Genomic DNA, 18,081 nt, shown 5'->3' on the forward strand with positions numbered 1-18,081 from the left:
ACTTGATCCTGAGAATGTTTTCTCAGGATCTCTGATGCTTCTTAAAATGCTGCACAATAAATCCTGCACTAACAATGTCCTCAGAAAGTGTACTGAGGCACACAAGACCTTGGTGGGGGAGGAGGCTAAGGGAGGACATGCACGTGTTGGCTATGGCATGAAGCTGCCTTTCACACTGGAACTGTGTGACAGAATGGCTGTCTGTATCTATGCAACGATCTAGGAGCACCTCCTACCTTTTCACTAACAGGGGTGCAGAGGTTGTCACAGTTAGGAGACCATTAGGTCAAGCTCTGGTCAGATAACTAAACTGAAGAACTGGGAGAAGTTGTGCAACTTGCTAAATGCCATGGCTCTTGTCAACCAAATCGGCTCGCCCATATCTACAGCTGCACAAAGATATGATCGATTGCAGAGAAGCTCTGAATAGAGGAGAAACTGGATTATGACAGGGATTCCCCAAATGTCAGTCCCTGCACTGGAGATAACTCTTAGAATATATGCCTAGGTGCTGGCATATACAGCTCAGAAAGAAGCATAGCCAGTGACAGGCCCTGGGAGCAGACTTCAAGAGGACTGGCAGGTTGGAGGCGAGAGCCTCTGCTTACTTGTGGAAGTCCTCGATGCAATGGATGAGGCCACAAGCATCCACGGTGAAGGGGATGCCATCCAGACTGCGGCGGCACATCACGCAGGTGAAGCAGTGAGGATGGTAGGCCTTGCCGGTGGCACGGAGGATCCGCTCCATGATGGGCTTGGAACACACATTGCACTGCTCCAGAGTATTCTGGGGAAAGAAAGAAAACAGTTCAGCAGAATGCCATGGCTCCAGTGTGTATCACAACATTCTAGGGAAAGCATGGGCAGCGTCAGTGGGAATGAGGCGCACAAGCATGTCAGAGGGTATCACCCAGGCAGTAGGCAGCAAACCTATGTTTTACAATACCCACTGTCTGCCTTCTACGGCATTCCTTTCGACTTCATCAAGAGTGATGACACAGTTCTCAGTAAAGGTTCAGATAGTAAGGACCTGTGGTACTAACCACTCAATGTACCCGCCTAAGGCAAAGGCTGCTTCTGAGTGCACACATGAAAAGGGCCTGTAATTCAGTAAAGCTTTATTTATAAGAACAGGTGGTAGGCTGGATGTGTTCGCTGAACTACATTGTCCAGGTCCTGTACTTAGAAAACTGCTTTACTGTAACAAGAAAAACATGATTCAACATTAAAGACCTAATAGGGTCACTGAGGCACCTAACTTTCTATCTGTGTAATGACTTCAACAAGTGTACACCTCTCTGTGGAGCCCAAATCAAAGCTTCCATTGAAAAATCTCAAAATTCAGGCTAGCTGAATCCCTGATAGGAAAGTTGGACATAAAGTGGTGGTCAGGTTGTGAAAAGTAAACTAAGAAATCAGGTTTACCTGGATTTGAAAATACACCGAGCCTTAGGAATACATATGAACCTCAAGAGCTAATTATTCAGCAAGTCAGCATTCAAAGCCTCCAGCTGTTAACCCTGCCCCAGACTGTGTTCTCAAGCAATAATCTTTTTTCATGTGTGATGTGTGTTATTCTCAAATGAAGTATCTGAAGTGACTTAGTAGAATCTGGAATCAATGTAGGGTGTAGATGTCAACAGGAAGAGCCAGCCGTGGATGGAGCATGGGAATTAAGGAGACATTGCCTTCTTACTGTGAGGTCTTCAGATGCCCTGAGGCGAGATATGCCTGCATTGAGGTAACGGGTGTCCTGAAAACTGACCCAAGGCAACTCTTTGGCATTAGCTGCTTTGTTTATCTCCCCCGCCCCCGCCCAAATCCTTTGTCTCCATAAGGATGCCCAATTTGCTTCTTGAAATTGGATCAGGTATTTTTGGGATCAGGTATTTTTTCCGAACAAAACTCTTTGTGGCACCATAATATAGACTGAATTCCCTCAATGATACTCAATCTCTCTCTCTCTCTAGGCTCAGCTCCTCGTCACATCCAAGCAGGATATTCACACTCACTCTCATTTCTGCCCCCCCACCCCACCCCAGGCAAATACCCAACTTTTGTGTCTTGACTATGACTACATGAACTGTGACAGTTTGCCATTCTGACCTTCCAATATACAGCTCAAAAGGCTCTTTGATGAACAACCTGAACATATACCTCATTACCTCACAATAGTGTCGTTTCATTAAAGGAAGAGAGTATTTCTTAAAAATATATTTCTCTGTCCCAGAAGACTGCTTGGGATAAAATACAAGCTGGGGATGAATGCCTACAGAAAGAATCAATAAAGAAATATTGTTTAACTCCACCATGGCAGCACAGCCCTGGTCCACTGCCTCCAACTCTAGATCCATCCCAATATGAACTGGTAAATCCATCATTATCCTCTCCTATGCCTTTAGTCATAGTATAAACTCATGGAAACAATTAAGCTACATCCCCCCATCTTGAAATGGTAAAGTTAAAATAGCAGAGGCTTACGGACTGAAATTCTGGGGCAGATGATGGTCTGGAGAATGACAAGCCTGCTTCTTTTCTACCCTGGTGATCTGAGGTCAATCATCTTCCTAGGGCTTCTGTTTTGCCTCTCTGGGGTTTAACTTTTTTTCTACTTATACCCAGTCCATAATGGAGTTGAATAAACCAGAAAATGCTAGACCAGAGAGTGTGTTTGTTTGCGCTGAGGCCTGGCTCTGAGCAACAAAAAGGCTTAGCCGGTTTCCAAGGGAAAGCATTATGGTCTGTGAGTGCTCTATTCAAAGGATGGGTAATCTGGAGAGTTCTACAATGAAAACAAGCTTTAAACATGCCTAAAATTAACCTAATGGAAAAATGCTCCCAAATCATAAAAAATAAAATGACATTTCCAAGGAAGTAGTTGGCTTGGACACAGGACATGAAGGGTACCTTAACCTTCATTAAACAACTCCCTTTACTATACAACTCTTCCCTTCTTCACATTGTCAGGCTGGAGGGTTCTAGCATTCCCTGTAGTCCAGGCTGTCACTTCTCAGGTAAGGTCACAGACTTAGAGCTGACTGGTAAACTGGGTCACTGAACTCTTGAGGACACTTGAGGCTGGCACTTCTACTTTTCTGACTCCTGGCCATTTGGAGTGGTCTGGCAAACTCATGTACAGCCATAACAAGAATAGCATGCGACATAAAGAACATGCTACATTGTCCTGGCTTTGACAGCACCTTCTGTATGATCTTTATAAAAATTTCTTCTGTATTATTTCTTTGCTTCAGATTTCAGATTTCTCAATGGTAAAATGATTGACCCCTATTCTTCAGTTTTATATTTACTAACAACACAAGAAAGGGCCAATTTCCTACTACCAGATACGTACTAGAAACAAATGGAAATACTCTTGACAGAGGTTTGAAAGAGGGGTTCACATATTTACTCTCTCTCCCTACTTAAAACCTTTAGCAATTTCTAATCATAAAACTTTAATCCCAACAATGGGATGCTTTACAACTTTTTATACATGGTTATTTTAAAATAAAAAGCTGGGCTCTTCATGTACATATCTAGCTTTTCTAAAGTAGGATAGAGTAGAAGGTAAAATAACAGTTTTGAAGGAAACAGACTTCAGTAGAATCAGTGGAAGAGAAATGCCTCTTAGTCTGTTCAAGTCACTTCCTCTATGTGCAACAGGCACCATGTCTAACAGGAGGGCAGTCAGCAGAAGAGCACTCTACAGCTTGGGGACCTTTACAATCAGTGGTGTGCTTTGTGTCTTGGCTTCTCATTCCCATTATTCTCACACGTGGGCTTCATTTTTTAGCCACCACACTGAGCTCATTGCTATATCTTAAAAAAAAACAAAAACAAAAAAAACAAAAAAAAAACAGTACACATGCCCAGGCCTTCTTTTCTTTTCCTTTCTTTTTCTTTTCCTAGAAAATATCTTATTTTTACAAATGAATCTCTAAATCCACTTATTCTGAAAAAGAAATCTTTCCTGATCCTCCTTCTGTTATGCTAAAATAAGTCACATTCTCTGCTACCATAGGGATGCTTATGGGGTGCTTTCCATATGACATCTACATATCCAAATAGTGATCTCTCTTCTCTCTCCCCATCAGACTCTAGTTTCAGGATGTATCACCTATAAAAATAGATTTTGAGAAAACTTTGCACACTGGAAGTTACTGAGAAGTGTTCTTGTGATCAGCATCTATGGGAGATTAAAGGAATGGCTAGGTGAGATCTAGGATGTAGCTACCACCAAGACCTAGATGGGGCCATGGGGGACTTGATGGCTGGGATTGACATGCAGAATTGTCCTTCTACAAAGCTAGTGATGACAGCCTTTATAGCTGCACCTATCAGTCAGTGGACCCAAGAAGATCCCCAAGAAAGAAGTGTGACTTTGATTGAAGAGTTTTCATTCAGGTGATAATTAACACAGAAGGACCTAGCTAAGAGCCTTCAACAGTGAACATTCTCAGCAGCTTGGGGCAATAAGAGCCTCAATCTTGAAGAGACATCTGGGCAGCATACTGTATCATCTGCACAAATAGTCATCCTTGCCGCGGGCCTGCATAGCTCATGGTATCTGGAAGGAACTGGTACTGAACCATGGAAGACCTTGTCACTTAAGCTTAGTGAAGAATCTATATTTTATTAATTTTGCAACAGACACTATTTTGGGCAGTTACTCTAATCAAAGTATGGTTCAAAAGCAAAGATTTCAGAGTCACAGAAAAGAATCAGGGGATATGTAGTTGGAAGGCACAGATTATGAACTTCTGTGAAATGATGAAGATCCAGTTGTGATTAGGAACCAAAATTGAACTAAAGATTAAAGTAAGATCACAAACAAACTTGTACTTAAAACTCCCCAATTCAACTGTTTTTAAATTTGAGATACAATCTGGTTGTAGCTTTTATATCCTTGGGTGCTATATAAATAACTTTTCTAATTCCCAAGCAGAAGAGCTGGAAGGAGCAGCTGAATATAAATGAAGCACCCAGGCAGCACAAACACTAACTGCAAGAGTGTTATTCCAGCTAACACGTCAGACAGGAATATACTGGTCAGTGTGTGTGCTTTCAATCAAGAGACGGAAGTGTAAGACGAGCTGGAAGATGAGAAAGAGAGTTTTGTTAAACTTTAAGTTTATAAAGTTAAAATGTGATCTTACATTTTTGGCTAAATGAGCAATATCACAAGACAGGAAGGATTATAAGATGCTGGGGTGACAGCTCGTGTTTGAGAAAAAGTTTTGATCTTCCTGTGATAAAAAGAAAAAAAAAAAAAAGGTAGTGAAAATGTTAGAGCCTGGATGGCTTTATAATTTCTCTGGTCTAGAGTTTACAACATTTGCCTCCCTTGAAATGCATGCTTAGAGAAATGATACCAAGTGGCACATCTAAAAGAGCCCAAACCTACTCCTAGATGAGCAGTGTGAAAGGACAGAGTCTGTGAGATGCATACTACACTGCTTATAAGCCACCACCCCAATGGAATCAAGAAACCAAGGCCTGGATCATGAACAAGGCTGGAAGCAGATTCATGCCTCCTGGTTCCCTATGCAATGGGGAACAATTCCAATGTTCAGACTACTTATTTTTGTAGACACACTTTATGTTGCAAACAGAAGGCATTCAGGCTTACTACCTGCAAGTTACATGCAAAGAAATGAAATCAGGAAACACGTCGTGATCTTAAGACCATCTGTCCCCCAAACTCCTACACCACTAGACAGAAAACTCATTGTTGGATACCAGCATTTACATAGTGTTTCCACATAAAATTGATGCTTCATAAATTTTAACTAGATGATAAACGAACAAACTGTGGATAATTTATTTAAAATAAAATTATTTTATATAACCATGTAAAACCTGCCAGACAGTAAACTTCAAGTTTCAGGTGTACCATACTTGAGAGGGTTGTGAGGGGCCAGGTTTGCAGCACCCCTGAGTCATCAGCTGGGCCCGGAAATGCCTCATTTCCTTCATTTCTTTCTGAACAAATGGCACCCTTTTCTACATGAACAGTGAGGTGAAAACTTGGGAAGCGCATTTCAAGTATAAGTGTTACCAACAGAATGGCAATGTGGTTCCACAGAAAGAGACTGGCCTGTGACTCAGCAAATTTCTGTTCAAGTGCCAATGTGATTACTTAAGTTAAAATAATTCTATTGTCTAATTCACTTATGGGCTGTACATCTGTTCTTGATTCTGATGCTCAAGAGCGCTTCAAGTGGATGGTTATGCTTCAGAGTCTCCACAGGCAAAGACTTCATTCAATCTTGGGAGCTCCAATGAGCCTGCAGTTAAACACCCAACAATTCTGCCTTCCTGTGAAGCCCACACTTCCTACTGCAACCTTTTCATGACTTTGGGCTTCCCTCCACCTGTATCTACATCAAGATGTATAATTTATAGTTGTATCTGTGTTCCAAAACAGACTGAAATAATCACAGCATATTTAGTGCTATCCCTAAACTGTGACTTTCTAGTCAGAATCAAAATTCCTTTTCTAGTTGAAAATTATGATTTTTCCCCAAATGTTACTAGATACCAAAACTATATTTTTGTGATGTCATGACTTCCTTTATTACAAGCAGACCGACAGACAGACAGACAGACACACAAGGTATGAAACAGCTAACTGAAGATTCTATGTAAGAATTCCAACTTACATTTTTTATATGAAATCCTGTATAACTCTTTGCATTGTTGCCTATAGTTCTTCAAATTTCTTATTAAGTCTGTTTAAATAAACACTTCATTGTCTCCTCTAATAAGCCACATTCCCTGAAAGCCTAAGGAACAAAGTGCTTAAAATCCTGGGAGGGGCAGAGGGAAAGCGACCTTGGAGATACCACCCTTTCATTCACAGTTCCCACCAGAATAGGAGAGCTAAACTAATCTATAAACAACATATTGAAGGCAAAGCACATGGCACATTGCTCTCACAGAGACATGAACAACCTGTAGTGGGAACACACAGAGAGGATTACTGGAGAATTGGGGGAGAACAGGCTGATTTCTGCAGTTCATGACTATTCCCTCTCTTCTTGGTGAGGTTTGGGTTGGTATTTGAAAGCTAAGTGATTTTAATATTCTTTGACACTGATGTTACATTATGACAGGAGTCTTCAACATTATCTTGGCTTCCTTGAGAGATGTCTCAGATAAGCCTGCCTTCAAACAAAACTCACTCTTCAGGTAGAATATTGAAACAAAAATCTGTGGGCTGGCATGGGAGAATTCAGTATTTTCAGGAATTAACATACATATAAACAACTGAACATACAAGAGGTTCATAGAGTTATTAGCATAGGATGATGAAGTAGAAGACAAGAATTTTATTTATGTTTAGACTATACAATTTGCTTTAAAGCTAAGAAACAAGAGAGTTGGGGAGGTATCTCACCTAGTGAGTGCTTGTCAAGCAAGCACAGAGACCTAAGTTCAATCACCAGAACTCATGTTTAAAAAACAAAAACAAAAACAAAAACGCCAGATTTAACAGGACCAGAGAGATGGTTCATCGATTCCAGAAGTCCCAGGTCCAATTCCCAGAATTCATATGGCAGCTTACAACCATATGTAACACCAGTTCTGATAAGCCAACACCCATTTCTGGTTTTTGGGGACACTGCTTGTGTGTGGTGTACAAACATATATAGAACTCAAAATCCATACACATAAAATAACATATAAAAATTTTTTGTTTGTTTTTTGAGACAGGGCTTCTCTGTATTGTTTTGGAGCCTGTTTAGGACTCGCTTTGTAGACCAGGCTGGCCTCAAAGTCACAGAGATTCGCCTTCCTCTGCCTCTGCCTCCCAAGTGCTGGGATTAAATTAAAGGTGTGTGCCACCAATACCTGGCAAAATATAAAAAAATTTAAAAACCAGGTGTTATGGTACATGTATGTAATTGCTAGTGCTGCTACAGGACAAAGAAGTGGATTCTTGGAGCTCACTGGCCAGCAAGTCTAGCTTACTGGGCAAGTTGCAGGTCAATGAGAGACCTACGCAGACAAACAAACCAACAATAGATAGCTATGGTTAAAAGACATCTGTCTAGCTATTCCTTACAGCTCAGAGGTGATTCTCACTTTAAAACATGTAAGCCATGCTGATTGCTGGCCTTCCAAAGTACTTTTCTTGGATGTATCAAAATCCTTGAGAAACAAGGGGAGGTAATGCTGACATTTATGTGTCAGACATTCTTGCCAGGGGCAAATTAAAAGATCACAGAACTCTAGTGAGACTATCGTGAGAGGGGAATAAAGAATAGGATTCCTTTCCTTCCAAGCCAAGTCCAATAAGAGATCTGTTTTTACAACATCTTCAAGGCATAGTCTTGTTAGGACTTATTCATGTGAGAACTGCAGCAGACCTGTCATACAGTCAAAGAACTGGTGATGAATTCAAGAGGCTGGGTTTGAAAGTCTAAGAATTAACTGACTTTTCTGGCTTTTGTTTTCCTTACCTACTAAAACTGAAAATGTCTCCCTGGATGTTTTAATAGTTAAATAAGGTCCCATATACAAAAGGAAGAACTTAGTGTCCAGTGTGTAATGTTAGCTGAAACATTAGTATTACATAACATTTCTTTATAAAAATAGTTTTCATTCCTTTATCTACCCCATTCAAAGCCTGGCACCTGGACATGTTCATTAAGCGTGCAGATACCTTCACAGCAACAGGGCATGGGGAGGTAGAATGTAGTTTCTAAGTGACACATCTTAATGTGACCAGGGTTTGAATCTGTGTCTTCCAAGTCAAAGGCAAACAAGCTTTTCTCTATTTCACACTTTTGCTACACAATAAGTTTCTGCTAGCTCCCTGTCACGGTGATCCCACAAAATGCCCTTCTCATCTTTAGCATTCTGCTGTCTCATAACACTTCATAAATCCATCATTTGGGACTTCCTGTTCTTTTTTGCTTGATGTATTAGGATACTGTCTCCAGTGAGGTGGATTTTCCCAATATTATCCCTAATCAATGAAGATGTCATGTCCAGGACCCAAATGGCATGGTTTCTTCTGAGTTCCCTAACTCCAATCCCATCACTGGATTCTTCCTGAAGCACCAAGCTCCTCACTGCAAATGGCCCAAAAGTAAGGCAAAATCTACACAGTCATCTCTGTGAAGTGAAGAGCCACTGCACAAGCATTTGCATTTTGTCATTGTTAGATGAATGCTACACACTGATGACAATGAGGATCTGAGAAGACTGTTACACACTGATGACAGTGAGGATCTGAGAAGACTGTCACACACTGATGACAATGAGGATCTGAGAAGACTGTCACACACTGATGACAATGAGGATCTGAGAAGACTGTCACACACTGATGACAATGAGGATCTGAGAAGACTGTCACACACTGATGGCAATGAGGATCTGAGAAGACTGTCACACACTGATGACAGTGAGGATCTGAAAAGACTGTCACACACTGATGGCAATGAGGATCTGAGAAGACTGTCACACACTGATGACAATGAGGATCTGAGAAGACTGTCACACACTGATGACAATGAGGATCTGAGAAGACTGTCACACACTGATGACAATGAGGATCTGAGAAGACTGTCACACACTGATGACAATGAGGATCTGAGAAGACTGTCACACACTGATGACAATGAGGATCTGAGAAGACTGTCACACACTGATGACAATGAGGATCTGAGAAGACTGTCACACACTGATGACAATGAGGATCTGAGAAGACTGTCACACACTGATGACAATGAGGATCTGAGAAGACTGTCACACACTGATGGCAATGAGGATCTGAGAAGACTGTCACACACTGATGACAATGAGGATCTGAGAAGACTGTCACACACTGATGACAATGAGGATCTGAGAAGACTGTCACACACTGATGGCAATGAGGATCTGAGAAGACTGTCACACACTGATGACAGTGAGGATCTGAAAAGACTGTCACACACTGATGACAGTGAGGATCTGAGAAGACTGTCACACACTGATGACAATGAGGATCTGAGAAGACTGTCACACACTGATGACAATGAGGATCTGAGAAGACTGTCACACACTGATGACAATGAGGATCTGAGAAGACTGTCACACACTGAAGACAATGAGGATCTGAGAAGACTGTCACACACTGATGACAATGAAGATCTGAGAAGACTGTCACACACTGAAGACAATGAGGATCTGAGAAGACTGTCACACACTTAAGACAATGAGGATCTGAGAAGACTGTCACACACTGATGACAGTGAGGATCTGAGAAGACTGTCACACACTGATGACAGTGAGGATCTGAGAAGACTGTCACACACTGATGACAATGAAGATCTGAGAAGACTGTCACACACTGATGACAATGAGGATCTGAGAAGACTGTCACACACTGATGACAATGAGGATCTGAGAAGACTGTCACACACTGATGACAATGAGGATCTGAGAAGACTGTCACACACTGAAGACAATGAGGATCTGAGAAGACTGTCACACACTGATGACAATGAGGATCTGAGAAGACTGTCACACACTGATGACAATGAGGATCTGAGAAGACTGTCACACACTGATGACAATGAGGATCTGAGAAGACTGTCACACACTGATGACAATGAGGATCTGAGAAGACTGTCACACACTGAAGACAATGAGGATCTGAGAAGACTGTCACACATTGATGACAATGAGGATCTGAGAAGACTGTTACACACTGATGGTAATGAGGATCTGAGAAGACTGTCACACACTGAAGACAATGAGGATCTGAGAAGACTGTCACACACTGATGACAATGAGGATCTGAGAAGACTGTCACACACTGATGACAATGAGGATCTGAGAAGACTGTCACACACTGAAGACAATGAGGATCTGAGAAGACTGTCACACACTGATGACAATGAGGATCTGAGAAGACTGTCACACACTGATGACAGTGAGGATCTGAGAAGACTGTCACACACTGATGACAATGAGGATCTGAGAAGACTGTCACACACTGATGACAATGAAGATCTGAGAAGACTGTCACACACTGATGACAATGAGGATCTGAGAAGACTGTCACACACTGATGACAATGAGGATCTGAGAAGACTGTCACACACTGATGACAATGAGGATCTGAGAAGACTGTCACACACTGATGACAATGAGGATCTGAGAAGACTGTCACACACTGAAGACAATGAGGATCTGAGAAGACTGTCACACATTGATGACAATGAGGATCTGAGAAGACTGTTACACACTGATGGTAATGAGGATCTGAGAAGACTGTTACAAGAGTGACATTAAATGAAGTAACATCTGAGGTGTGTTTCAATCCTAGGATTCATTGTTTTCATCTCAGCAAGAGTGTATCTCTCAAAAAAGAAATATTGCTAAAAACTTCCCTTGAACCATAAATGATCTGAAATTATTCACACACACATACACACACAGTCAGTAGGGCAGCATTCTTTTACTTAATGCCATTTGATTATCGAGAGTAATTGGACTCATCTACGGGACATTCTAAGCTGTAAATTCAAGCAAGGCTCTTTCCAGCTTTGTGTATATACAGTAATGACCACCTACATGCACATCTGAGATCAGAATTAAACCAGCCTGAATCATCCATTAGAATAAAGATCTGCAAGCAAAGACTAGAAATTTTCTTTGTACCATTCTGCTCACGTGTCTGGTTTCTGAGACTCAGCCCTGCCACGATGCTTATTTTCTACCTGACTTTATGGATTGCAATTACTTCTCACATTACAGCAAGCCGCAAGTGGCCCGAGCCAACAACCAGGGTCATGGAAGGTTTCTTCTTGTACTTATGCTTATGACAGAAGAGCTTCTTTGAACCAAACTTGATCTTCTTTCAAAAGAAAGGGAAAACTTTAAGCCTCTAACTCCTGGGAGTGGCAGTGAGAAGAGCCAGAGGGCGGTGAGCTAGCTCTGAACTCCTGGAGATCACTTGAGCACATTTGGCAATCATTTGGCTTCTGTTGAAAACAAGGCCTTCTAATTATGCTTCTGCCAATGGAAGACAAAAGACAGAACTATGGCTTAGAAAGGTCATTATGACATGCCAGTGTCATGGCGGTGATTGTGGTTTCTTCTGAGTACAGGCCTGCTGACGGGTCTGCCACATACCCGGCTGGGGAACCCATTCATGAGAATGGAATCTCATAAAGACTGCAAAGTTATTTGCTGTTCTTCTAAACTGTATCTCGCCTGTAATATTTTCTGACACTAGAAATAAAATAATAACATGTTTTGGTTCTTCTTTCTGCACTCCCTACTACACCAAAAGTGGTTTAGATGAAATAGGTATGAAAGGCACAATGAATGCAGGGTTTTCCATGCTACAGGGTTTTCCAACTGCCTCAAAGACAAAGGAGACAGAACATACAGATGTTTGTGTCTTGCTGCAAGAGTTGTGGACTAACTCCTTCAGTGTCTCTGGAATGCAAATTTTCTTTCACAGTTTAGCAGTCTTTTTTGGATTTCAGCACAGTGAACTAACACTTTCCTGGATTCCAAGACCTCCAGAGAACCAGATGGATGAGAGGAACTGGGAAAAAGAACCCACACTGTTTGAAAAAGGTATGAATTTCTCACTCTGCATTTAGCCAAAAAGCTCTGAAAACTAGAAGAGCGAAATCACTTTTGGTTTGTTCAAATGCATGCCATCCCAGTTGTTGGTGGGGTGTAAGAAGAAAAACACTCCAAAGTGATTTGGCGGTTCAGAGTCTGTGTTCAGTTTTAGCTGGGAAGCAAATTTTAATAGAAATGGTATGTTTACTATCAAAGGCGGGGAAGAAAGTAGAGAGGGGAGATTGCTCAACGGATCTTTCTGCGTGTCTGTGCTCTGAAGCCAGGGATGGCTTCCCAAGGCCAGCTCTTCTAACTGGACATCTTGGTCCTTCTGAACACTGAGACCTTCTCTTTCCAGACATACATCCTGCTCCTCTCCCTCAGCTCAGTATTCATTCCTATCAAGCCAAACTTTTTAACACAAAGTCTTCTTGTTCGAGGCAGAGATCACTGTGATCTCTGTGTGTTTTACCTTCCTACAAACCTTAGCTTTGGAGGTCAATGGCTTTGGATGATACCTCTGTTACTGGTCTTTTTTTTTTTTTTTCCTATTCTTTCACCCTCTCCCCCAGTGGTTCTATATTGTTTATGGCAGGGACCTGCATAGAGTTACCTGTTTATAGCCCATTGCAAACTGAAATCACATCGCATTGCACTCCATCCTCCCGTGTGATAGAAGCAGCTAAGCAGCGAGAGCTAGAGTCCTGGGAAGAGCCTAGCTAATGGAGTACTGCCTTTTTGGAGGATTCTCTATAGTACACACAAAATATGACAAGATTTTCTCTTGAAGTTCTACACTGCCACAGGATATGTAACTTCTACACCAAAGTTGTCATGCTGGAGAGACCGCCTTTAGTAGAGAGAGATGGATGAGAAGGCCCACTTGTTCCACACCAGCTGGTCAGTAGTCTAGGCCTCTGAGAGACCTCAGTTCAGAAGACTCAGAAGTGTCTCTGAGCTGCAGCTGGCTGAGAGACTACCAGATCCCTGACCAGCTGGATGTGGGAGATAAAAGAATAAAAAAGATGGTTTTATAACCACAAATTTGTTATCAATTAGTTATGGTGGCTCTCCTATCAAAAAGTGCAGCTTCTGGGTGTTTAAAAGCTCTTCAAAGAAGAAATTTGAACTTACTTTCTGTTGGTAGCACTACATGTGTTTCACAAAGCACAGTAGAAATTGTTTTGTAAGTACTTGAATCAATGATTGAATGCAATGAATGAATGAATAGTACATTTTGGACAGGTTCTTGATCAATGTACTGTAAGTTCCAGAAGAGAGCTTTATTCAAAAGGATTGGGCATGCTGAGTGAAAATAATGACAAAACCTGAGAGTTAAAATACAGAATAGACTTTCCTTCTCCATAGAGTAGGTAATTTTCAAAACCTGCAAGTCATTATTTATTCCTAGTTGCAAAAGGGACACACAGGAAAGCACAGGAATATACATATTCCTGGGTGACTCATTCTCTTCCTGGGCAGCCACTGCTATTCTTTACCATTTCTAAATGAAAACAAAACAACTTTCTCTTGGATGGTCTTCGATTAACAAAGGCAATGTATTTCTCTAACGGTATAATCAATGGGATGTGTAGCAGCTAAAGCTAGAGAGGATCATGGAGAAAGTATTAAAGTAAGCTATCTGTCCCAGTCAGTATGGGGAGTAAATTCCCTACAGCACCCTCAATTGGTCAGGGCCTATCCAGCTTGAAACTATCATTTCCAGGGACAGCAGACTCTCTTGGAAGGTATCCATTCTACTGGCCCACTTAATTGTTGGAAGATTATATTTAATCTTCCTTCTGTCCTCTATAGGGAAGTCTGCTGCCTTTTCTATGCAACAGCCCCAAAGAGTACTGAAAATATTGTCCCTTGTGAGCCTTCTCTTGGGATAACTACCTGGACCCTTTCCATCCTTTCTTATGGGCTATTTATGTCTCTTATCCCCCCACCACTATTCTCAGCACAAGTTCCAGTTTGTCCTGGTTCCTTTCAAAGCATGGGTTCCAGAATAGAACACAGCACTGTAGGCTCCGGAGCTAGTGTGTGTCCTGCATACCCCTTCCTAAAGTAGTGTGGTCAAGGACATCATTTACTTTTCTGTGATCTGATATATTGTTATTATGATTATTAATATTCTGGTCAAATTTCTTCTCTTGGGGATTTAATTTTGTTTTTGTGCAAACACGTTGAAAGATGTCTGACACAGCGTCAGCATCAGTTTTCCTTCTCCAACCAAGTACCATTATTTTTTTTTTGTCAGAAAATACATAATTTGCTGTCACTATCTCTACCATGTTATCCCATAATCTCCTCTCAGATAACCAGAGAAATATCCAACATGTCACTCAGCCTTTCCATACTGACCAAGAGTACACCAGGTACACAGTTCTAAAATCTGAAGATTTCATTTGAAAAACAATTATTTCTGAGTCTATTTAGTCCTTGCTCTGTGGTGAGGAGGTCAGGCACCTGTTGCTTTATGACAGTTCTCTGACTGTTTGACACACTAGAAAACTCTGGATTTCAAAATGGCTAAGGGCTGGCCTCCCTTTAATCTCCTCCAGCAAACATTAGACAGCCCCAGGGTTGGAGGAGACTCACAGAAAGGAGGAAGAAGGAAAAGGGGAGAGATCTGCAGTAATAGATGTGTCCTCCATATTAAGTATTGGGTGTGGCTCTTTTTTTTTTTTAAATCAAATTAACCCATTAAATCCTCAGAGGAACACCAGGATCAAATATTATTACAATTTTATACAAGAAAGCAAAACATAGATTCTTTTATCATTACTTATTTATTTACACGTATCCCAAGTCCTCAATTGGTAGACAGGATTGAACACAACCCTGCCTGACTCGTGTCTGCATAGTTGGTAAAAAAAAATATTTTATGAGAAAGGAAAGACTGAAAAATGTGGACCTGTATGACGACTCTGTACATATTAAAAGTGTTCTTCATTAATGGCTGCATCTCTGAGATGTAAAAGTCCACAAAAGAATAGGAGAAACCTTAGACTTAGGACAGGGTTAGCCTTAGAAGCGTCACCCACTTGCTAACGTGTGTCTGGGTAACTGTTTCTGTTTTCTTCAGAAACTGGACTGTACTTTAAAATACACAGCTGCCTGCAACAATAACATTCACTTCCTGCTGCTTTGCTCCAAGGAGACTTGGGTAAGGGTGGAATGAAGCACCCTTAGAGGTAAGGAGCAGGATGTCAGCACAGCAGGAGTCTAGAACCTGCCCTCCTTGCCCAGGAGCGTCTACTTCCTTACCGCCTCACCAAGAGGGAAATAAATGAACAGATCTACTTTGTTTTCTGCTTCTCCAGCTGAACCTGGTCTTCACAAATACATGTACTTCATGGTTTGGGTCCAGTTATTTATTCCCCTGGCTTCCTTCAGTTTCCAATGTGCATTGGGAAGTTTGGATGCAAAGAACCTCAGAAATGTTTCCCTGAGTGAAGGACAACATCAAGAAGAAATGACATACAGGATCACACCTCTTTCCCGATGAGGAGCCACACACAAGTCTCCCTGTGGAGAAGCAGCCCTGGTGCTGCCGGACACTCACCCATTCTCTTTTGCTCAGGATGTTCCCTAGATTCCAGACAAAGAACTCTGAACTCTGAACTCGTCTTATGTGCTGCCCTCCTCGTTGCTCTCTTAATGGTATTCTTCGCACTTACAGCTGACGGGCCATTTCCATACTCCAATTGTATGTGTCCTCTCCCCTGGAGAATTTTTGGTGCAAGAACCCATTTCTCCTCTTAAATACTATTTTGTTTTACTTCCAGGGGGAGCAGATTTGCAAGAACAGAGGGCTGATATGAAAGGAAGGGGAAGTAAATGGGATGAAGATACATGGTGTGAAAGAAACAAAGAATAAATAGAAAGTTAAAATAAAAAAAAAAAAGAAAAGAATGCTTTGCTGGTAGAACTATGCCCTTGCAGCCTGTTTCACTGTATTCTTGGTTTTGCCAGTGTTTATCTCCACTGTTCTTTGAACTTCTGGGGATGGGGCCATGACTTAAATTATCTTTTCATTTCCATAGCTAGCAAAGTGTCTGTCATAGGCAGCAGGTATGCAATAAGTGACCTTTGACTCATGAGGGAGTAAATAAAATGCAAAGAGTTGATTTTGTTGAGGTTAACGGTGTGAATCCTCATCTCATTTAGGAGATACTAAACCTCACAGGCAAATGCAGCTTCAAAGGAAACAGGGATATCTCGGTCAATTGCTTGTCATCATCAGGCGTACATGGCATGTACACAAAGGAGAATCACAGAAGAATCTGTGAGGTGTCTTAAGAAATGCTTGTCACTCAGTCAGGTCCAGTCAAGGAGAACAAATCACCGACACTCCAGAGAACTTGAAGATGGGATTACTCTAAATTTCTAAGTGAAAATGTGTTATCCTGGGTAGATTCTTTCATACTCCTTTGAGCTCACTGGATTTTCAACCTCTCTCAAGCGTTTCCTATTACCCCATAAACTCCCTTCTAGTTCTAGGATTCCCAGGTCCTGGGTGCAGGCTCTCACTGCAGCATTTCAACTCCACACCCAGAGGGTGCTTTGGCAATGTGGCTTAGTGGGCACTCTCTCAAGCAGCATTCTGATTATGCCGTTATGGACTATTTACTGCAAAATGGTCTGGGTGAGGCCTTTAAAACACGACTTTCTAGACTGAATCACAACTTGGTATGGCATAAGACCATAGTAGAGTGCCAGGCCCTGTACATTTGAGAATGAAGTGCACACTTATTTTATAAGTGCCAAAGTTAGTGTCAAAAGGTCTGTGTGACAGTAAATATTAAAGGGCATGGATTTGATGTTATACAAACTAGCACAAGTTACAGCTCCCCATTGATTATATCATCACTCAGCAGCTTTTAGATCTTACATATCACCAATTTACATGTATTATCTAAGATATATTAGAAGCTAAAAGGCTTACTCACCCCCATTTTAAAGTCTGGGCTCTTTCTACTCCCATGCAAAGAAAATGTTAAAACATAAACTTCTCTTAAATTGATGCAAAGTCTATCTTTAAAAAGCAAACAAGCAAATGAATAGCATGGAAAACATGTTCTGTGTGTTAAGAGTTATGACAGAGGCCTTTTATTCTATGAGAAGGGATATCAAATACACCAACTCCTAAAGTAGAATGGACATTGTCAAATGACTATTAGTCAATGATAGTTGAAATGCAGGTAGGCCAGACCCGACCAGAACATTTCAGTACTTGGTATTTAAACACAGATCATACAATTCTACTTAACAAACTAGAAGGGAAGAAAAGAAACTGATGGCTTAAGGAGTGCCTGAAGCAGCAGCTCAATAAGGGAGGGAAACAGGAAGAACGAACTCATCATGTAATTCCGGAGTATGGCAACAAGTACAGTAAAGCATATTGACCACCATTGCCTTTGAAAGTTAATAGTATCCTGAGAACTTGAAAAGATAAAAATTTAGGAACTGCCACTTTTTAAGTCTTCTTTGCCATATGCT

The 18,081-nt window shown here is 41.3% G+C and overlaps 1 protein-coding gene and 1 long non-coding RNA gene across 4 annotated transcripts in view; one reads left to right on the plus strand and one right to left on the minus strand.

Annotated features, from left to right (window-relative positions):
• Lpp (LIM domain containing preferred translocation partner in lipoma) overlaps positions 1 to 18,081 on the minus strand; it is a 606,110-nt gene that overhangs the window by 21,610 nt on the left and 566,419 nt on the right. For all 3 annotated transcript variants that reach the window (XM_035444680.1, XM_035444681.1, XM_035444679.1), the window contains one exon: positions 609 to 787. In XM_035444680.1, coding sequence (XP_035300571.1) covers positions 609 to 787 — 179 coding nt within the window. The remainder of the gene's footprint in view (positions 1 to 608; positions 788 to 18,081) is intronic.
• Positions 12,161 to 16,724, plus strand: LOC118238799. Its single transcript, XR_004769964.1, has 2 exons — positions 12,161 to 12,582; positions 15,665 to 16,724. It is a non-coding gene; the product is annotated as an uncharacterized LOC118238799 (long non-coding RNA).

The sequence above is a fragment of the Cricetulus griseus genome, chromosome 4 (assembly GCF_003668045.3).
Source record: "Cricetulus griseus strain 17A/GY chromosome 4, alternate assembly CriGri-PICRH-1.0, whole genome shotgun sequence".
Lineage (NCBI taxonomy): Eukaryota > Metazoa > Chordata > Mammalia > Rodentia > Cricetidae > Cricetulus > Cricetulus griseus.